Source organism: Mixophyes fleayi, chromosome 1 (assembly GCF_038048845.1).
Source record: "Mixophyes fleayi isolate aMixFle1 chromosome 1, aMixFle1.hap1, whole genome shotgun sequence".
NCBI classification, from domain to species: Eukaryota; Metazoa; Chordata; class Amphibia; order Anura; family Limnodynastidae; genus Mixophyes; species Mixophyes fleayi.
This window is the reverse complement of record NC_134402.1, coordinates 294,206,213-294,229,055: the sequence shown is the minus strand read 5'-3', so window position 1 is coordinate 294,229,055 and position 22,843 is coordinate 294,206,213. Positions and strand designations below refer to the sequence as shown.

The following is a 22,843-nucleotide window of genomic DNA, read 5'->3' as shown; positions in this document are numbered from 1 at the left end:
CTGCCAGTCATTTAGTTCCCGTTGAATCTTACTGATAACATGTCTAACATTATAAGCATGTGATCATCATGTGAAGGGAGGTTGATCCCCCAAATAGGTAAGCTGCTTTTGGACCCAACGAAATGGGAAGGAAGTATGCCAGCCTCACATTGCAAGGCTATGCATCGCTAAGGCTTCAGATTTTTCATAATTTATGGAAAATCCGGCAAATGAGGTGAATCTGTCAATCGTGTTTATTAATAGCGGAATCGACTGGCAGGGATTAGAAGTGAAAAAGAGGAGATCATCCTCAAAGTCTGTGATTTTTACCTCCCTTCTTCCAACCTTGATAACATGGATAGCGCTTTTGGAAAGGAGATGTTTATTAAAGGGATCTAAGGATAGGTTAAAGAAGAATGGGGAAAGAGGGCAGCCTTGTCTAGTACCTCTGTATAAAGGGAAGGTGTTAAAATTGAGATAGCTAACTGTCACGTGTGCGGAAGGGTTAGTGTAATTAGTACGTACAAAATTTCTAAAAACAGGTCCAAAATGCTGAAATTTCAGCAGTCGAGCGATGTGAGGCCATTCAATTTTATCAAATGCCTTTTTTCGGCATCTATATTAATGATAATGTTATTCTGGACTTTGGACAAATGTGTGGCATTTATAGCAGCTATGGCAGCTGTTATCCCCATCACCGACTGTCCGTGATTGACAAACCCCAATTGGGCTGGTCAAATCCTATAGGGCATAGCGTGTTGCAATCATGTTGCCGTTACATTGGTGAGAATATTAAAATCTTGATTAAAAAGAGAGATTGACCCATAAGAGGATGCAAGCGTTGGGTCTTTTCCCATTTTGGGTAGGACAATAATCCTAGCGTTATTGAAATTACACAGGGTAGTTCCAGTGGTAAGCATATGGTTAAACCAGTGAGTTTAGTATTAGAGTGAAGTGGTTTTTCAAAAGTTTATAATATACGGGTCCAAAACCATTTGGGCCAGGTGTTTTACCATTAGCTAGGGAAGCTATAGTATATGCTACCTTGGCTTCGGTGATGGAGTCCTCCAAGATTGACCTCTTCTCAGGTTGGAGCTTGGGCAAAGCAGGAGTTTGCAAGAAACTGATGCCTTTCCATGTTATCTGGTTCTGCCGTGTACCATATTGATTTATCATTTTGTTTCAAAAGTGTTACCCAGGTTTTGGATCGTGAGCCTTTTACCAAGTTGGCCAGGAGTTTCCCTACCTGTGAAATTTTGTTTTTTTATAATCGCATTGATGTTGTGCCTTCTCGGTGAGGAAGGTGTCATGTATTTGTTTGGCCTGTAAATAATTGGTCTTGTTCACAGAATCGTGTGGTTTGTATAATTGATACGCTGCTGTGAGGGCAGTGCTAAGTTCAGAGAGCTTGCCCATGAATTCTTTGTTTTTGCTGGGAACGAGAGAGATAATGTGTCCCCTATGGACAGCTTTTGAGCTCTCCCAAAACAGAATGGAATCATCTACATGGTCAATGTTGTCATTGACATAGTGTTTTGAAGGAAGTGATTAAAGATTTCAGACTGATATATAAGTAACCTGGGAATCGACAATTTTTTGAGTAGTATTTAGGCATGTCCAATTTTAATAATGAGTATTGGGGTGTGATCAGATATTATTTTATCCTTGATAGAGGTAGTCTGTATTTTGTAGAATAGATGTTTGGAAGGTAATCTATACAGGAATGGGTTTCCTTGTGGATGAGCATAAAAAGTGTAGTCCCTCTGGAGGGGGTTGTGACTGTGCCAGGGGTCTACCAAATCTAAGTGTGTTGTAAGGAGAGAAATGTTGTTAGGTGTGGGGATGTGTCTAGAGTTACTGACATCTGATTTGTCCATGGGTGGGTTGCTGAGCAAATTAAAATTGCCACCAATAATGGGGTTGTGTCCTCTCCATTCTAGAATCTTATGAAGAATACCTGTGAAAGAAAATATTTAGGTTGGTTGGGAGCAAATAAGTTAAGCAATGTATATTTGGCATCATCGATGGATACATCCAGTATGCTAAATCTGCCTTGTAGGTCAAGGAATTGCTTGAGTAAGTTAATGACTTATTAAAGAGAATCACAGTTCCTCGTTGTTTATTGATATAGGGGGCCAAGATACAACGTCCTATCCAGGGGTCACACTCAGTAGATTTATAGTACAATGTCCAGTGTGTTTCTTGTACGAATACAATATGTGGGTTAAGTCGTTTAAAGTTGGAGGTTATTTTCTTCCTTTTGACGGGATGGTTGAGGCCCTCAACATTCCAGGAGATAACATTAAAAAAACTGAGCGTACCTCCAACATCGAAGAACTTGTTTTTATATAGCTAAATTAGTAGAATTATCCAACTCCAGTTTTTAACATGGAATTTATCTCCGTGGGATCATCACGATAGGACTTCATTCCATCCCAGCAAGTGGAGCGAAGGTGCCTCAAACAAATGGTTGGCTGCTGTATCGGGTGAGCAAATTGAAAGTAAATGAAGAACAAAATGCTAACAGTCAGAACAGATACATTGGCGCCCGCCATTTGGACGACTGTATTTGGGGGTAACGTGGAACGGAGGGATTAGTGGCATTCCCCTCTCAGATAAAAAGGTTAATGAAAGTAAAGAGTCATTAGGATGTCATGGGTCAGTCACCCAACTGGTCGGTAAACATCTTGGCCTCCTCTAGGTCATCGAAAATAGAGATCTTGCCATCTTGAACAATTCATGGTTTAGCCGGGTGAAGGAGGGAAAACCTGACATTGTTTTCAAAAAGATGTTTGCAGATGGGACTAAACTCATTGCGTTTAGTGGTGACAATATTGGAAAAGTCCTGGAAAATCAACAGCCGGTCACCCTGATAGGTAAGGTCAGTGGTTCTCCTATAGCAGTTTAGTAGTTTGGTTTTATCAGCATAATTTAGGATTCGCATGATGACGGTCTGGGGAGGTTAGTGCACTGTCATCTGTTAGGGTCAATTCGGTGTGCCCTCACCGTTTTTGATATCCATCAGGCAGGTGATGAGGAGGGAGATCAGTTCGTTGACCTTGACTGTTTTGGGAATGCCCACAATTCATAAATTATTATGCCTACTGCGGTTTTCGAAGTCGTCTACTTTTTCAGCAAAGGATTTAAGCAGCTTGGATTGTGAGGCTATTGTACCTTTAGCAGCACAAAGTATTCAACAGTTGAAATTCTCTGTTTAGCTTCTTCAAGGTTATAAGCATGATTATTGAGCTGTTGAAGGGCTGAATACCTTCTTGATACCTGACACTTTTTCGTCCAGCAAAGGGCCAAGGACTGCGGCAATGTCCACTGGTTTAGCAGGTTTTGTGGATCTATGCTTTTTCAGCGAGGTTTGTTACGAAGTGGACTGGTCAGAGACAGTAGATTGTAGGCTGGGATAATCCTCCTGTAGGACAGTTTAGCTGCTTTAGATTGGGACTTCAGGAAGGGGTCCATAGCCTTCTCCACTTTAGAAAAGGACTTGAATTTTGCACCAGCTTGGAGCTGGCAGTCTCCAGGTCTCTTCATATGCTTTTAACAGGACTCATTCTACAACTCCATATTGTATTTTAGCTGCAATTCTATGTGCACTATGAGCAATGTAATAATAAACTTCACACACGCAATAATGGTGGAAGTTTGCACTTGGACATTACACTGTGGAGAATGTTTCGCCTTTCAAAGCACCTTCTGCTTAGTAGGCGTTCATTTTCTGAGCGCCAGGCAGACCGTCAAGGTGTTTTGTTCTGCACATAAAGTGTGCTTTGTAAATGTGGCCCTTTTGTGTTTCTAATAAGCCATAAAAAAAACAATGCTTCTTGTAAACAGTACCTTGCAGTTTTAATTTCCTGCGTTTTGTAGCTGGAGCCAAAGCTTTTCCCTGCCCTTTATACTTAGGAGTAGTTTCTCGGTTTCTGTCACATGTGCTTCTGGCTGCCTCTTTAATTTTATTTTAAATACATAAAGCTAATTACAGAATTACAGATTTATTTAATCTGTGTAATCTCCATTGCAAATTTCTTCACTGATGCTCGATTATCATACTAAGTGAAATTGATAAATTGTGTAATACTAGACTGAAAAACTTGTGGAGCAACAAATCCTTATTGATGAACTGAAATATAAGATGGAGGAATTATCACAAAACCAGTCTTCACAAGGGGATGCGAAAGAGCATGCATTTGAATCTAAGCGGCCTTACAGTGTACCACTGGGTCACCAATCTGAGATGCTGTTTTCAAGCTTCAGGGAGTCGTCCACTAGCGTATCCGAACCAAGGAAGGTAAGACAAACTCCAGTTTCATACAGACATTACTGTAGGCTACTTCAGTCTCTCATTTATGTGCTGTTATTTGTGCTGTGGATTTTATCCTGGGTCAGTTTGCTATTACGTTTTACTGTGAACATACGGTATTGCAGCAAAGATCTGGTCCTACAAACCAAAGAAGAAAATGCATAGATTAGGGTACATGATGGAGCCTTCAATTCTTTGTGCTAACAATGACCATCAAATTGTAATTTCCTTATGTTGTTTGATGTTCCATGATAATCTTTCTAGCCGTGAGTTAGTTTTCTGCTGGTAGAATATAACAGTGTAATACAATTACTACACCATATTTTAATGTTTGTTAAAAGCTGTAGATAATATTTATTATTAGAAAGTCTAAAAAGGTAGCGTAATAATTGCAACAATACTGAACACTGGACCAAAAGTAACTTAGGCACCTTTTTTTTTTCCTCCATAGGTGCGCACCAGTCCTCCTTCCTACTCATTGGACCGAGTGGTGGCAGGGTTTCGAACTCGCAGTCAGATGCTGTTGGATTTAATAGAAGAGCAAGATGAAGTTTTGCATGAAAAGTTTTCAGACCACAGTGATGAGGAGGTAGAGAAGACAGACAAAAGCAATAGGAAGAAATCTCCATTTAGGTGATGTATAGTCTTATGCACACAAATGTAATTATGAAGCAATTCTGCATACAATATGATTGATTTATTTTTTAATTTATTTACAACTTGTCTAGGTTAGATAACACCAGAATGCCTTGAAATTGTGTTAGATTGAGCATACATTGCATTTTTTATGCACTAATTCTATAGACTATACAAATCATAGCTGGCCATTAATTCCTTGTAGGGTATAGTCACCCAGATTGCCAGGTGTTTTATGGTGATATTTGCCAAGCTTTATTTGAGTAACTTGTGTGTTATTTTTACTGTAGGCGTTCCATCAATCGGACATGGACCCATAGGCTTGGACCAGAAACTGGAGATTTTAATATTGGCGCAAAACAATCTTCCTCAAACAATGAGAATCTGACTGGTAATATGTTACAAATCAAAATCCATAATGAATTACATGCACTATGGTTGTCATTTGCCCCTCATTGCTCTTCTTGTTGCAGGAACCACCATGGAATCAATTAGAGAAATTCAAATTGATAATCTGAAGAAACTAAAAAACAGTGAACTTCAGTTTGCTCAGGCAAAACAGAAGATGAGAGAGCTGACAATAAATATCAAAATGAAAGAGGAGCTTATTAATGAACTTGTGAAAACAAGTAAGTGTTCGTTCATGTTTAGGCATAAGATTGAAATTGGGTTATGATATGAACTATAATGGTCTATCCATCTTAGTTACTTTGTAGCTAACAAGAATAGGTATAACCTCTCTGTGGAGCTACTATTTTTCTCTTCAGTAGAAGTGAATATAACTACTTTGAAGCTACCTAATAAGTGGCACACATAGCTGATACAAAAATAACATTTAGGGCTTATGTAGACAAGTATCATTATTAGTCCTGTGTCCCATTAAAGCAAACGTGTGTGGGTACAGGGCTAAGCAGTTTTTGTTCATTTTCCATCTGCTAACAGATTATAACATGATGGAAGATAGGCCAAAACTGCGCAGTTCTGGGAGCTTGATCTTGATCTTGATCTTCTGGGATGCATGATCTTCGTCTGCATGAGCCCTTGTCCTAGAAAATATATCATTGTCACAGGAAAGTAGCGATGGTTTAATTGGTGATATCCTTAAGCATTCATTATGAAGGGATAACTTTTCACTTTACTATTGGGGCAGATTCAATTAGCCGAGTAACATCGCAGCTGTCCATTTTTACCGTTTATATGGTATAAAGTAACGCTCGCTTTTGCTTGCGTCTCTATGGGCTGCGAGCAAAAGTGAGCAGATATTTAACTTAAAAAAATTGCAGCGTAGTGTCTCGCAGCCATTCCAGGACAATACTGTCCTGTGATTTTTTATTTTTTTTTTACAATTGAATCTGTCCCTAAGAGTTAGTTAAAAACAAAGCACAGTGGACTAACAGATCCTCCACAGAACTGGAAGTGCAATGTGAGTTAATTAAAACAGATTTATTAAAACAATATCATCAATATTTAAAACATGGATATTTCAATGTGTATACAAACACAGGCAGGTCTCTATTCATAGGGAGTATCAAGTAATAGGTGCACCTATATTGATCAATTCTCATCTGATAGTTCTCATTCCCTTAAGACCATACTTGTTAGAAGCTCATATGATTGGTTACCAGGTATTCAATACAATGGATACCAAATTATATATATGCCCGGGACGGGGAGAGTTTTTCCACCTTATCAATAGGTCTGTATAATAGAACAGTTCGTATAACCATGATCAACGGGTCCACCAGCTTGAATGTCACGTTTGGACACTGACACATGTATATATATTAGCGGACGATTTGGGATCGTGTAGTTGTTTCACAATCAGGGGAAAAAACTTCCTTCTTATATGTAGAAAAGCAAAGGTTCATATCATGATATAAAAAGCCCGTCATAGGGTGCTAGCTTACCCACACTAAACGTCTCTGCGAGGCCACCCGCTCTGAAACCTTTCGTCTCCCGCAGGCACGCTCTGAGTGCCGATGATAAATTTCCTCCGAAGACTAGGTGGCATAGGCTTAGTTCCTATCCGGAGCCGTGGGCTGTAGATTCTTGTTTGGCCAGTGGGCGGCCGATGGTATATTCAGAATATATCCTCCGCTGAAATGTATCAGATCTCCCGTCTTTAGGGTTGAAAACTTGTAAAGATAATCTTCCCGTGTAGTCCCGGTTAGAAATTCCTGAGCTTCAAGTAGTCACATACACTTGAATAATTCCAAATAGTGAGGACACCCGCCTTACGCGTTTCGTTGTTGACAACAACTTCCTCAAAGATAGTGTCTCTCATGTTACTCACATCTTATATACATATCTAATGAATTCAATCATATTCACCTGACCATGGTCAGGATTTCATCACTCACATTGCAAACACCAGTTCGTTGGATAGAAAAAATGACACTGAATCACAGTGCATAATCCTATACAACTATATACCAAATACCAAGTACCGCATCAATAGAGAAATTTAGTAACAAACCACATTGGATCAAAAAGGACCTTATTTTTCTGTGTGTGTATGTATGTGTATGTATATATATATATATATATATATATATATATATATATATATATATATATATATATATATATATATATATATATATATATTTATACTTTTAAAAACACATCCATTTATATGGCTCTATATATCTCAGATATATTGGTAGCTAGTCTTGGCATAACAGACCTCCGCTTTTTTCAAGCTCCATTCATCGTTACGGAAAAAAACATTTAACTATTAACCATATATGAGCCAGACAACCCTTATGGACACTGAGCCATATGAGCAATAGTACCGATATTAGTAGTAGAGATCATAGACTTACTGGTCTTATCAGGACCCTCGTTATATCATAATTTTAGATAGAGATTATTATTAGACAGTAGGTATATGCACACAAACGGTGTAGTCTTAAACCCAATAGTTTCTTTAAACCTTTGGTAGGGTATATACCCATATCTTATAAATCGATCAATAAACTAAGAAGAATTTTATATTAAAAATATACATTTCTGTATTCTGATATTTGCCTCTCGTTATCTTAACCAATCATACCTTTCTCCCATATGTATTTGTTAGAATCCTTCCTGAGACACATAATCCCACATAGGCTCTAAAAATACATATAGATAGAAAGAAGTATAAAGAATTATAAAGGATTATTATATATATATGTACCCACATTTCAAACATCTGAAAAGATTCGCTATAGAACATATTCGCAGTCAACCTTCTATCTGTATTATTAGATTGTATAAACCAAGGCTATCTATACATCTCTTGGAAGCAACACATAGGCCATAATGGTCTTTTGAACTTAAAATCGTCTCTATACTATCTGATTTAGTTCAATTGATTCGTTTAGACCCATTGGAGACAATGTATTAAGAAAGTATATCCTTTATAATTCTTTATACTTCTTTCTATCTATATGTATTTTTAGAGCCTATGTGGGATTATGTGTCTCAGGAAGGATTCTAACAAATACATATGGGAGAAAGGTATGATTGGTTAAGATAACGAGAGGCAAATATCAGAATACAGAAATGTATATTTTTAATATAAAATTCTTCTTAGTTTATTGATCGATTTATAAGATATGGGTATATACCCTACCAAAGGTTTAAAGAAACTATTGGGTTTAAGACTACACCGTTTGTGTGCATATACCTACTGTCTAATAATAATCTCTATCTAAAATTATGATATAACTAGGGTCCTGATAAGACCAGTAAGTCTATGATCTCTACTACTAATATCGGTACTATTGCTCATATGGCTCAGTGTCCATAAGGGTTGTCTGGCTCATATAGGGTTAATAGTTAAATGTTTTTTTCCGTAACGATGAATGGAGCTTGAAAAAAGCGGAGGTCTGTTATGCCAAGACTAGCTACCAATATATCTGAGATATATAGAGCCATATAAATGGATGTGTTTTTATAAGTATATATATATATATATATATATATATATATATATATATATATATATATACACAGAAAAACAAGGTCCTTTTTGATCCAATGTGGTTTGTTACTAAATTTCTCTATTGATGCGGTACTTGGTATTTGGTATATAGTTGTATAGGATTATGCACTGTGATTCAGTGTCATTTTTTCTATCCAACGAACTGGTGTTTGCAATGTGAGTGATGAAATCCTGACCATGGTCAGGTGAATATGATTGAATTCATTAGATATGTATATAAGATGTGAGTAACATGAGAGACACTATCTTTGAGGAAGTTGTTGTTAACAACGAAATGCGTAAGGCGGGTGTCCTCACTATTTGGAATTATTCAAGTGTATGTGACTACTTGAAGCTCAGGAATTTCTAACCGGGACTACACGGGGAGATTATCTTTACAAGTTTTCAACCCTAAAGACGGGAGATCTGATACATTTCAGCGGAGGATATATTCTGAATATACCATCGGCCGCCCACTGGCCAAACAAGAATCTACAGCCCACGGCTTCGGATAGGAACTAAGCCTATGCCACCTAGTCTCCGGAGGAAATTTATCATCGGCACTCAGAGCGTGCCTGCGGGAGACGAAAGGTTTCAGAGCGGATGGCCTCGCAGAGACGTCTAGTGTGGGTAAGCTAGCACCCTATGACGGGCTTTTTATATGATGATATGAACCATTGCTTTTCTACATATAAGAAGGAAGTTTTTTCCCCTGATTGTGAAACAACTACACGATCCCAAATCGTCCGCTAATATATATACACGTGTCAATGTCCAAAAGTGACATTCAAGCTGGTGGACCCGTTGATCGTGGTTATACGAACTGTTCTATTATACAGACCTATTGATAAGGTAGAAAAACTCTCCCCGTCCCGGGCATATATATAATTTGGTATCCATTGTATTGAATACCTGGTAACCAATCATATGAGCTTCTAACAAGTATGGTCTAAAGGGAATGAGAACTATCAGATGAGAATTGATCAATATAGGTGCACTTATTACTTGATACTCCCTATGAATAGAGACCTGCCTGTGTTTGTATACACATTGAAATATCCATGTTTTAAATATTGATGATATTGTTTTAATAAATCTGTTTTAATTAACTCACATTGCACTTCCAGTTCTGTGGAGGATCTGTTAGTCCACTGCGCTTTGTTTTTGTCTATATTGTTGAATCTACGGGGTTGCAGATCCCGTGCAGTGGCTATTCTTTTCCTCTTCATATTTGCTCCAAAAATACTTTGGTGTCCTAAGAGTTAGTTAACTTATTAGAGTATTCATAGTTATATACCTTGTTTAAAATCATCTGCCATTATAATAGCCAAAAGGGTATTTGTTATTCTATATAAAAGTTCATCTACGTCAGTGATGTGTCATTTAAAGTGGAAATAGTAAGAATTGTTTTGAACTGTTCCATCTCTCTAGAGCTTGCACGTCAATCGTTTAAGGTTTACATGCACTTGAGTGGAAGTTCAACAATCTCTCAAGTGGTTCTTTCCTTTCTAAAACCTTTGAGCTAATAAAACTCTTAAACTGATAAAAATGTAATTGAAGCTATGCTTATAGATAAGTGAACTTTTCCATCCAGATGATCACCTGAATGCACTCAGATCAAAGACGTTCAAGATGCCTTCAATTATTTTATGTTTACTGGAATGAATATAAAAAATGGTCACTTAAAGCAATGACATTTAAATGCACATGCCAAGCATGCAGCTTTTGATTTCTGTTCAGATGTTATGGTTACTAAAACATGAGTCATTTATTCCACATCTCCTAAAATCCATTGAAGACCATGTAAAAATGTGACAGGAGACCATTATATGGTGGATAGGTGACATCTATTATACCCTAAAAACTGTACCATGCAACCAAAACTATGAGGTTTATGTTGGTAACCTCTTTTTTTTTCCCCCACACAATTTCCACCTGCCTTTCACACATTTATGTAGTTTTAATTGATCTATTAACAATGTGCAGGATTATAATTATCAAAACAGTATTTGCTCAACTGTAAACAGTGATTGTGATATTTGTGGTTTAAGGTAATGATGCTCAATCAATGAACAAGCAGTATTTGCAGAAGATAACCCAGCTAGAACAAGATGCGGAGCAGGCAAAAGCTGAACTAACTGAAGCACAGAAACAGCTACAGGAGCTGGAAAATAAAGAACTGAGGGATCTGACTCAGAAAGCAAAATTACAGAAAGATTTCCACAAGAAAGTGGAAGCAGCGAAATTAAAAATGCAGGTATGGAAAAGTATAATTTAGTATAAACTGCAGATATGTGATTAGGCAAATATTAACTAGCTCAATTCTCTGATGCATTGCTACTTTCTATCTGACTATTCAAACGCTATATACATGTTGCTATATACATTTTGCTACAATCTTTCAGCATTGACCTAACAAATATGCTATTATGCAGAATCAATACACTTCTTTCAGAAAGATATGTTATACATGTTTGTTGTACTACATTTAACCAACATTAAGTGGACCTGCCATCCTCAAATTGTACCTCAATGAAGAATGTGTCTAGATATTTAGGCAACATTTATACATTGTTCATTCAGAAGACTTTAGCTCATACAATCTAGGACACTAGGGCAATCGGAGTTTTACAGAAAGAGAGTTAGGAAAGGTTAAATGGCAACCCCGATAAATGGTCTAAACCTGATAAACAATTTCAAGTTCCTCAGAAGTTCCAAATAGTTTATCCGTTTCCATCTGAAGATACAGAGAAGTGAGAATTTATTTCTGAAGTATACATGCCAGTGGTGCGCTCATAGCCGGATTGGATTAAGGGGGGGGGGGGGGGGCACAGGGGGCACGTGCCCCGGGCCCCCCTCTCTCTGAGGGCCCCCCGCCGCCAAGGAAGCTGCTGCGCGCGCGGGGGGGGGGGGGCGTGAAAAAGAAAGATAATAAAAACGTCATTGGTGGTCAGTGGCAGCAGCAGGCAGCCACTCTTGAGGCTGCCTGTTGCTGATTGGCCTCAGACAGGAAGTGTTCATTTCACTTCCTGTCTGAGTAGCGCGGAGTGAAGCTAGGTAACATCCTAAAGCAAGCATATTTAGATGTTTTAGAAAAAATTTTCTTCTACTTATTTCTTTATTATTTTATTCTGCCCCTTTACTTGAAGGCTCCTGTCCTCTGTTCCTCTAATTTTTGGTGCTTCTAGGATATATGTACTGCATAGCCCTCACCTGTTCTCTGTGTATAGGTTTGTTCTAGGAGTCCTCATTATATAACTTGCCTTCAGCTAAAATCTCTGTGCGTGACAGTGCAACCCACGACTATTGTATTACATTTTTTACAGAAAAAAATGACTTCACTTGCAATCTCAACTTGAAGTAAATATGCTATGTTATCAGTGTTGGGACTAGATGTAAACAATGCAAAGTCACTTTTCAATATGAAGTCCACAGTTATCTGGTCACAATTTTACTAGCTTATGAGATAGATTTTTCAAACCTTCCTAACAGGCAAAGTGGAGGTGTTGCCCATAGCAACCAATCAGATTCTAGCTATCATTCATCTAGTGCATTCTAGAGAGTGATAGCTAATATCTGATTGGTTACTATGGGCAACACCTCCACTTTGCCTTTTTCAAAGGTTAGATACATCTACCCTTTAGTGTTTTTACAGCTTCATCATCATCATCATTTATTTATATAGCACCAACATATTCTCGGAGTTGCCGAGTTGGGAGATATTCCTAGGAATCTACGGATCTAAAAAACTAATTCATACCATTTTTAAACCTGAAAAGCGGGGGAGGGAGGGGGGGGGGGTGAAAAAGAAATTTTAATAAAAACGTCATTGGTGGTCAGTGGCAGCAACAGGCAGCCAATCGTGAGGCTGCCTGTTGCTGATTGGCCTCAGACAGGAAGTGTTCATTTCACTTCCTGTCTGAGCAGCACGGAGTGATGGTGCAGATAGCAAGGTAAGTGTGTGTGTTGACAAGGGGGTTTAACAATATATATATATATATATATATATATATATATATAATATAGCACAGCACGGAAGAGGGGACCAAGGAGGGAGCCGGATCGTCACCTGGCCACCTGATCTGAATGGTCAGGTGACCGCAAAAGGTACGTTGTTTTTTTTAGTTTTGTTTTTTTTCACAGCAGTCCTGTCTTGCTGTGTTGGGCCCCCTTTCCCGCTGGGCCCCCGGACACCTGCTCGTCATGCCCAGTCGGAAAGATGGCCCTGGGCTTGTGGCAGTCTAATGTGTGTGAGGGCAGCAGGGGGCTTGTGGCAGTATAATGTGTGAGGGCACAGGGGGCTTGTGGCAGTGTAGTGTGTGTGTGTGAGGGCACAAGGGGCTTATGGCAATGTACTGTGTGAGGTAGGTAGTGGCTAATTAATGGGTGTTATTTTGTTTGTGGGGTGATGGTGGGGCAATTTAATTTAATAGTGGGGTTGGTGCAGACTTATCAATGTAGGTTGGGATGATTAATTTAATGTTGGGGTGGTTTGGGCGCAATTAATTAAATGTGTGGCCGAGTTTTGGAAAAAGGATTGCTATTTCTCAAAAGTGAATGCAAGTTATTTAATGTATGGTAGGAAATTGGTTTATTTAATAAATGTGATTACTATTAATTTAATGTTGGGGTTGTTTGGGGGAAATGTGTCTTTTTATTAAAGATGAATAAATTATTTTACAGTCGGGCTGGTTACAGGAAAGAGGCACTAATAATAAAACATGAATTGTTTTGATTTAATGTCGGACTGCATAGAGGCAGGGAGGCCTACTGTGTTCACTCATTGCTGATATTTCTATATGTCATGTACCTATTCTATTTCCAAACAGGGAACCAAAATTCCAGGATCCAGACAAGCACAACTGAGCTTAGGACCCAAGCGGCAGCAACAAGTATTGAAAGCGGGAAGAACAGGTAGGCGAGAGCAGGACATTCTGCCAACTGTCCTGATTCTGGTGGGGCAGTCCTAGGTTTGGGAACTGACCCACTCAGTCAGGACTTTGTCCCGACTACAGGGACAGTTGGGAGGTATGTCCCACTTCACACTGCTCTACTCATGAAGGGGGAGCTGCCTGCACCTAACAGTAGTGCACACAGTATTGTCTGTGTATTTGTCTAAAATTATAGGCATAGTACACTTTAGGGGCCCCCCTGTCTAAAGTGCCCTGGGTCCCCCAGAGCCTTAATCCAGCTCTGGGTGCGCTTTTCAAGATCTACTACCCTTCTGGTCGATGAGGCTGCTTTCCATAAAGAAAGCACAGACTGAACATACAAGGGAATATTAAAATATATTTATGTTGCAGCTAGACCTATTCTGGCATCCATATGCATTAACAAGGCTATTGAAACTGGTGATCAAGGGGATTCAGTTAGGTACTCCTAGCTCTAATTGTTATTGCCCTTAATTAATCACATTAGAGAAGCTTCAGAGTACCTAGCTGAGGCAGCCCTTGTTGATTCTAGATTTTGGCATTAGCAGTGACTACTAGAAAGGCCATTTGGCTCAGATACTGGATACAGAAATGGAGCCTAAGAGGGCTCTCAAATCCATGCCTATTTTTATGGTCATGCTCTTTTTGGTTCAGAGCTAGATAATGTTATGGCCACCAGTGCGGCGTAAACTCATAGAACAGGTAGAAGAGGTCTTCACCTTTAGCAGCCGCCGTTCCCGTAGAGACTGGTTATGCTCACAGGTACTCGGATGCCCCCAGGTCTTATGCTCAGAGTAGTATGAGTTTATGCTAACACGGCAGCGCACAGGTACAGGAGGTAGCACACGGAGGGGCGGCAGGCCAGACATCAGCGGACTGGACAGAGCACCAAAGAGGTCAGATACAGGCAAAAGGTCAAGATCGCAGGCAGTGGTTCAGAATCCAGGGACAGGCAATAGATCAGGGTCACTAGCAGAGGTTCAGAATCCAGGTACAGGCAGTTGGTCAGGGTCACTAGCACAGGTTCGGAATCCAGGGACAGGCAAAGGTCATACACGGGTAATCAATCTCAGGTTCAACACCAGATAAGGAACAGGAGCAGGCAGCAATACTGGAGACAGGACGCTATAACCGGCAGTGAGTTTCAGACCTCGCTGCCTTAAATAGTACTAGGACTCGGAGCTAGGTCTAAGAGTAGTCACAGGTTTTGCCTAATGGCAGGAGTGCAAATGGCCAATAGGAATGCAGTGCTCAACTGAATAATACCTACTAATGTGCCCTAAACAGCCATAGGTAGCTGCTGGTAACTAAATAGCCATGATTGGCTAAACTTAATGTAACCTGCACGCGCGCCCGGCTGTTAGCCAGCTGGCCGGGCGCGGCAGCAGAGGGTCCCGATCGTCCCGGCTGTTGCCCAGACACCCGGGAAGCCAAAACCGGAAGTGATGTCCCGATTGCCATAGCAACGACCGGGGGACCCGCAGGAAGGTAAGGAGAGTCGCGGCGATGCCCGCGGCCGCCGCGACTACTAACAGATAATTAGTCAAGCAAAGGGTTGTAAGGGAAGATTTTTTCCGGTTAATGCTCTCAAGGCAAAAGTGCCAACATGGTGATCCTTTTGTTTTCCTAACACACAAAGAGTTTCTACCTCAAAAGGGACAGTCCTTCACCCCACGATGAGTATGGAGGTGAATGGGCCTCCAAACCCTCTGATATGATGGGGTTTGTCCCCATCCAGCTGCAGTGGGAGCCCGACTTCTGTTTAGGCCTCCTCTCCCAAGCCGTGGCTAAAAGGTATTGTAGAGAAACGTTAAACCCTAGACCTGCAAGGTTCTCCACCCAGTCGGTTCTTTTCCACCGGGCTTCCTGGAAACCGGATTAAAAGACAGGCTCTCATGAATGCCATTAAATCTCTGCTGGTTTCAGTGGTGATTATTCCACTTCCAGAAAGACAAAAGGCTCAGGGATTTTACTCTAATCTGTTTCTGGTACAAAATCTGGACAAGACCTATCGACCCATCTCGAACCTGAAGTCTCTGAACGCCAGTCTTCAGGTGGACTGGTTTAAGATGGAGTCCCTACGATCAGTAATCGGTAGCATGGAGCAGAACGGATTTCTAGTTTCCTTGGACAATAGACACCTATATTCACATCCCAATTTGGGAAGAATTTTAGGACCTCTTCAGATTCACGATAAGAGACCTTCATTTTTAGTTCAGAGCCCTTTTTTTCGGATTGGCTACAGCTCCCAGAGTATTCACCAGTCATGGGGATTATGGCCACTCTGCTCTGATCAAAAATAGTCACCATGATAACTTATTTGTATGATTTTTCTATTAAAGGCCGACTCCTAATTTTGTCTTCTAAACCACCTTCAGATAACATAGAATCCCATAAGTGTCTAATTCTTTTTCAAAAATCCAACTTAAATACATTGTATTATATTTTTGGGCCTTCTCTTCGGTACTTATTTCCAGGGAGTCTTTTTACCTCATTAGAGGGTCACACCTTTCCAGAAACTAGTAAGGCATATTCTAGCTCGCAGGAGAACATCTGTTCTCAGGTTCATGAAGCTGTTGGGAAAGATGCTTTCAACATTCAAAGCTGTGCAATATCCGCACTTCCATTCCCGGACTTATCAAAACTATGTTTTGAAAAAGTGGTCAAAGTCCAATCTTTATCAACCTGTCATATCAGAAACGGCAATTCCTCCTGTGGTGGCTGAGGATGGACAATTTCAACAAGGGGTGTCCCTCTTCCATCTAGGACTAGACCCTAGTAACGATGGACACAAACTTTCAGGGATGGGTGGCAGTGACACTTCATATTCAAGGCCGCTTGTGCAGTGAGGAGTCAGAGCTCCCCATCAGTGTTCATAGCTGTGACAAATGGCTCTTGTAAGGGTTCAATCTTTAATGAAAGTCAAACTGATTTGCATTTAATTAGACAGTGCCAACATTGAGGGCACCAGGAGTGATGAAAGAATCTGCCAGGATCATGACTTGGATGGCACAGTAAGTTACAGCCGTATCTGCAATGTACCTCCTGGGGGTGGAGAATTGGGAGGCGGAATTCCTCAACAGACATGCCGTTCTTCCAGGACAATGGTCTCTCCACCTGGAACTTTACTGTTAAATAGGGAAAAAGTGAGGTCTGCCAGATGTCGGCAAAATGGCCTCTCAGCTGAACCTCAAGGTGGGTCGGTTCTGTTCGAGAACAAGAAATCTGCTGTCATTGCTGGTTGGCACCGTGAAATTTCCTGTGTATACCAATTATCGCTTGGTATACAGTTTTCCTCCTGTAGCAATTCACGTCCTAAAAAAGAAGGATGATTTAGTGGCTTCATATTGGGCAAAAAAATTGTGATATGCTGACATACTAAAGATGGCGGTGGGTCCAGGATGGTGCTTTTCATTAAGGGAGGATATTCTAACTCAAGAACCCTTTCTCAGAGGACCCAGCTCATCTGACTTGTAACAGTATAGCTTTTGAAGCCTGAATTCTGAGAGCTAAAGGTCTTTCTGAAAAAGTTGTCCAGACTATGTTTTTCACCATTAGCAGCCGCCTTTCCCGGAACCACACTGTTCACTGGTACTCTGATGCCCCCTAGACTTGATCCCAGGAGTGTATAGTTGTTAACAGTTTTTTGAGTGAGGCAGAGTCAGGGCGATGGCTATGAAGCAACTCACGGACAAAACAGGACAAAAGACAATGGTCAATTGGCAATCCAGGTCAGAGGACAGGAGAGGTACATGAAGTCAATAAACAGGCTGAGAGTTCAAGAGCAGCCAGAGATCCAACAGCAAAGTCCAGTAAAAAAAAAGCCAAGGTCAAACACTGTAATCCAGCAGCAGAAGATGTACCAACCTATACAGGATAAAGATACAGAAACTTGCCTGTACCTGACACCAGCAAGGCAATAATTTCAATGAGTGTATTTATGTAGGTCCTGGTCAATCAGCTGCTGGGTAGAAATCATGTGAGCAGAAATTGTTGACTACTCAGCTGCTAGGTAATGAGCAGGGATGAGTTTTGCAAGAGCTGGTAATCGGCTGCAATGTAGAATCCGTGTTAGTGGCTCAGGAAGCAGGGTGAGTAAGGTTGCTCAGCAACAGAAACACAACAACTCTGATATTCAGGAAAATCTGAAATGGATTTCTAAGACAACAGCAGCAAAATAAAACACAGAGCAGTAAAAACATAAAACTCTGATGCAAGTGAAAAGGAGGCTACACTTCATAGTTTAGGCTATATTGCCTCCTTTCTTTGCTACAAGATGGTCTTTGCAGTGGTCTGAGACTCAATTCCCTAAAGGTCCAGGTCTCGGCCCTGGCTATAAATTTTAAGAGGACGTTAGCCCTCGTCTCTGAGGTCCAGGCTTTTTTGTACAGGGAGTTCTCTGGATTCAGACCCCTTATGTTCCTCTTATAGCGCCATGGGACTTGAATTTGATCTTAATGTCTTTCCACCATTTGAGCCCCTGGAGAAGGTTGAGCTCATATTTGTTGTTTGGAACACTTTTTTTCTCCTTGCTATTTACTCAACCAAGAAGGTCTCTGAGTTGGGGCCTTTTGTAAATCTCCATTTTTGACATGTCATTATGACTGAGCAGTTGTATGCACCAAGCCATTATTCCAGCCCAAGATGGTGTCGGGTTTTCACCATAACCAGGATATCATTATCCCTTCTCTAAGACTGACAGGATCCTCTGATGACCAGGATCCATTTTTCTTGCTTGATGTGGTCATACTGCTAAAGATCTGTCTGGACAGGACTTCTAAATTATGGAATACAGAGTCTCTTCTAGTCCTTTACGGCACGCGGAGGAGAAGTTGGAGTTTGGTCATCAACTAAGCAAATAATTAAGGTGGCTTAAAATAGTGATTCATCAGACTCGCATCAGTTCGGGTAAGCAGGTGTCAGAAAATGTCTCTGCTTACTCCTCTAGATCAATAAGTTCCCCCTGGGCTGCGTGGCATGGAGCCTCAACCGAACAGCTATGTTGGCAGGCACTGTGTCCTCTGTTCATACACTTAAAAGATTCTACCGTTTAACATTTTTGCGTCCAAGGATACTTCCTTTGGACATAAAGGTTTTGCACACCGCTATACCTGAGTATACCCTCCGCTAGGGGAAACTTTGGAATGTCCCAATGGAGGCAGTGTCCCCCAGATTGGATGATAGAGAAAAGAGGAATTTTGTACTTCCCGTTAAATCAAATTATCTAATTCCATTTGGGATACAATGCGCTACAACTCTGTATGCTTATTTTTCCGGTCACATTGTTCCTGTTGTTATGTCTGTGGAGAGCAAATGTTCTTTGCTTTTGCCCTATCCTTTGGGCCTTTTTATTTTTAATTGAGCAGCAGTTGGTGAGGGGTTATAGAGGGGAGGAGGTTTTGTTCCAGAGTTATTCACTCCTTAGTGCCCAGTTCCAGCATTGGCCTATATATTCCCTTGATTGTAGTGTCCCCCAAATGGAATTAGAAAAATAAATTTAAAGGTAAGTATAAAAATACTTTTTTTTTTCTTCTTTTTATCCTATGTTAAAATGTAATTAACCCCGCCTTGTTGAAGGCATTGGGTTATAACAGAAGTTCATCACCTATTAAGGCAAGTTTTATTTGTTTCACTTGTCAGGTGCTACAGAAGAAACAACAGGACACAAAGAGGCTAGCATCCCTTTCTGTGCAAAATGAGAAGTGTGTAGTTGATCTTGAACAAAATGTATATAACATGCGACAACAACAGGCTCAGTTACAAAAAAAACTGAAAGAAGAAACCGAAAAAAAGAAGAAACTGGAGTTAACTATGCAAAAAGACCAACAACAAATCAAGGTAAGTAATAGGGACTCATTCAATCTATTTTGTGAAGTGCAATGCATAGTAAATGGGAGAACTGTTGATAAAAAAACACTATCAAGGTTTGTGATTTGACCATATCTTCCTACATATTCAGTGGGGAGAATATATAGCCAGTGCTTGTAAAACTGACTCTTCTGTATTTACTCCTGATTTATTGACAAGGATTTATTCTTCTGTGCGTGTACTAATATTTGAAGTGTTAGAGTAAACATTGAACAGGTAATGGATATTACATTAATGTGGGTTTCCATTTATTTCATTTAAGACTTAAATGTAATATTTCACTGGCTAGCTCAATAACATATTGTACATTGCTAATTTCCTGCAAAAAAACAGATATTTGCTGCTGTAATAGTCTGACCACCAAGAGCAAATATCCCCTTCTTTGTATGCTACTCACCTTTCACAGCCAACCTAGACAGATGAATTCTGACCCTCACTATTTAGCCTACTGTGCCTCTGGTATAACATGCAGATTGTGCACTGTATCCATCACAATGTACAAGCATATGTAAGGCATGCTAAATGTTGGTGCATTCTAAATGATTCCTGACCGTGTAATAAATAAGAAAATTAAATTTATATCACATATATTTTTAACTATTTGCCAACTGTCCACTGTAATATAACTGTGCAGAGGTGGCCTCTTTATTCAGACCTGTTGTTTTAAAACAACAGGCAGAAGATAATTTCAAAACTATTCTGTGAGTGACATAGAGGGTGCTAGGTACAGTTATATTCGGTTCCTGGCACTCCGGTCGCAGCAGCTAGCAAAGTGAATGATATGTGCAGCCTTCTTGTTTGAAAAGGAAATTCTGTGTTGTCACAAAACTTTATCCAGCAGAGGGCAGTAGGAAGGCATTGTATGAGGAACCTGCTATCAGATCTAACCTGCCTGTAGCATTAATAGATTCATGTAAACTGGACCTGGTAGGAGCAACTCTATTAGGTCCAGTTTACACTGAATCCACTAATGCTTGTAAAAGAGGATACTATTGGAAAATAAAGGGGGGAAAAAAGTAAAAATAAATAAAATACATGCTTGCAACAGCCACATTACTTCAGATATAAAATAATGGGTATCGTACCATTTTATCTTTTATTCTATTTTTAACTATCTTTCCTTTTATAACAAATATAAATTGAAAATATATTTATTCCATTATACTAAAAAGGAACTTATTCCTGACAAAACTAAGTCACACACCTGAAAAGGAAAACCATTGGCTGCTTATGAAGAGGGACGGAGGAAGGATACAGTAAAGGAACCTGTAAACTCAAATCTGTGTACTTTTGCGATTTGACTGTATACTTTACAGAAAAAGCTGAATGTTGTTCTTTTTGTCAAATTCAATGTAAATGACGTTGTATATTCAATATTTTAGAAGACAAGTCCTCATTTAACCTAGATCATTTTTTAAATAATAACCTGCCTAACGTCAACGGAAGGAAAAAAATAAATGCATAAATACATAAAATTGATGTAAATTTTGAAATGTGCAAAAAAACATGCAACAGTTTATAAAACTTTCACTGACTGTTATTAAAAATTGCACTATTCCTATACCAGATCATACTGGCCGAAGGACAACAATCTTAATGCTAGTTTTTTTTACATAGGCATTATATAGCTCTTATTTTAATGTGCACTAAATGTTCTGACAGTAAGCCCTGCCCCTTTTGCTTCAGAGGTCTGCCCCCTTTTGTGCCTTGTTGCTCTGGGCTCAAAATTAAGACTCCATGTGACCCAGCATTATAAATGTCATGTGAAGCACCATTAAGGTGAATTAAGATATTTGTTATTTGGCTTTATAATTGCGCTCATTGTAGCTGCTGTTTGTCACCTTAGCTCAGTTGCATTCCCAGCAATCATAGTCATATTTACATTTTAAAACATAAAGGGAGCCAAAAATTCTACTTTTATGTCTATTTTCTCTTTAACGTTGCAACAAAATGTCAGTCTTGCATCTACATTTCCACGAATATAATAAAAGATTGTGAAATTGTCTTTTTTTTAGGAACTTCAGCTAAAGACTGAGCAACAACAGAAGATGTTGAAACTAAAAAGTGAACAGATTGCAGCCATTAGAAGGCGAAAAAGTACATCAAGTATGCCAGACCAGCTCCAGCTAGTGAGTTATTTCAATGCACTACGTGCCATATAAAGTAATATTATCTGATAATTTTTTGTGTTTAGCTGACTAGTAGTGGTCATTGAGAACAGGCTGGGTTGGGGTAAATGCAAGAAATCCAAAGCGGTGTAAGTAATGCAGGGACTCTGTTGGAAAGGTGAAACATGAAATGTTCCAATTTGTGTGATTTAAAACAAATTGACTGATTCAGGATCTGATTCAGGATCCAAAAGATCTCTGGAATCCCTTACGGTTTCAAGTGATGTCCTCTTTGGTTCTGAATTGGAAATATTTATCAACCAGGCCCCAGGAGACAAAGTTCTTTCCTCCATGTTAATGCATCCAAACCAAAGGCAAATAGGTTGAGGACCTTTTAACCTCAGGAAAAGGGGCATATCCTAGGGGTCTGTTCTCACCTCCCCATGGGGAGCAGCAAAAGCAAAGACACCCTGGTCTGGTAAGAGCCCAAGCGCAAAACTGTCTACTTGGGATCTCCCAGGATTGCCGGATGAGAAGAATCGTGGATTGGTGTTACATCCTGGAACTAAGCTTCCCTTTCACACTACAGGAATTCTAGGGGACTTTTTTAGTCTTTGTTCTTCTTGCGAGTGATCCCTGCCCTGGAATATCAGAAATGGTTGGGTTTTTATTCAAACCTTTTCCTATTCCAAAAACTAGACAGCACTTTTTCAAGAATTTTTTTTTCAATTGAATGACCTGAACATCCATCTTCGAGAAGACTGGTTCACGATGGAGTAGCTGAGATCCGTGATCAACAGTATAGAGGAGAACAAGTTTTTGGCACCCATTGACATCAAGGACACCAGTGTCTCCTCAGATTTGCAATCCGATCTCAGCCCTTTCCTTTGGCCTTGCAACCATACCAAGAATTTTTTTGAAAAGCAAAAATTTTCTCTTGAGAGCCAGAGGAGTAAATATCATTCCATACTTGGACAACCTGCCTATCAAAGCAGATTTTTCTGCAGTTCTCCAGGAACACATTCAGTTGACAACCAAGAGC

General features: G+C 39.8%; 1 protein-coding gene across 2 annotated transcripts in view; it reads left to right on the top strand.

The window, feature by feature from the left end:
• Window positions 1-22,843, top strand: part of KIF27 (kinesin family member 27) — a 47,185-nt gene that overhangs the window by 12,458 nt on the left and 11,884 nt on the right. For both annotated transcript variants that reach the window (XM_075211050.1, XM_075211051.1), the window contains exons 6-12: window positions 4,073-4,279; window positions 4,743-4,924; window positions 5,218-5,318; window positions 5,401-5,556; window positions 10,946-11,151; window positions 19,466-19,663; window positions 21,709-21,822. In XM_075211050.1, coding sequence (XP_075067151.1) covers window positions 4,073-4,279; window positions 4,743-4,924; window positions 5,218-5,318; window positions 5,401-5,556; window positions 10,946-11,151; window positions 19,466-19,663; window positions 21,709-21,822 — 1,164 coding nt within the window. The remainder of the gene's footprint in view (window positions 1-4,072; window positions 4,280-4,742; window positions 4,925-5,217; window positions 5,319-5,400; window positions 5,557-10,945; window positions 11,152-19,465; window positions 19,664-21,708; window positions 21,823-22,843) is intronic.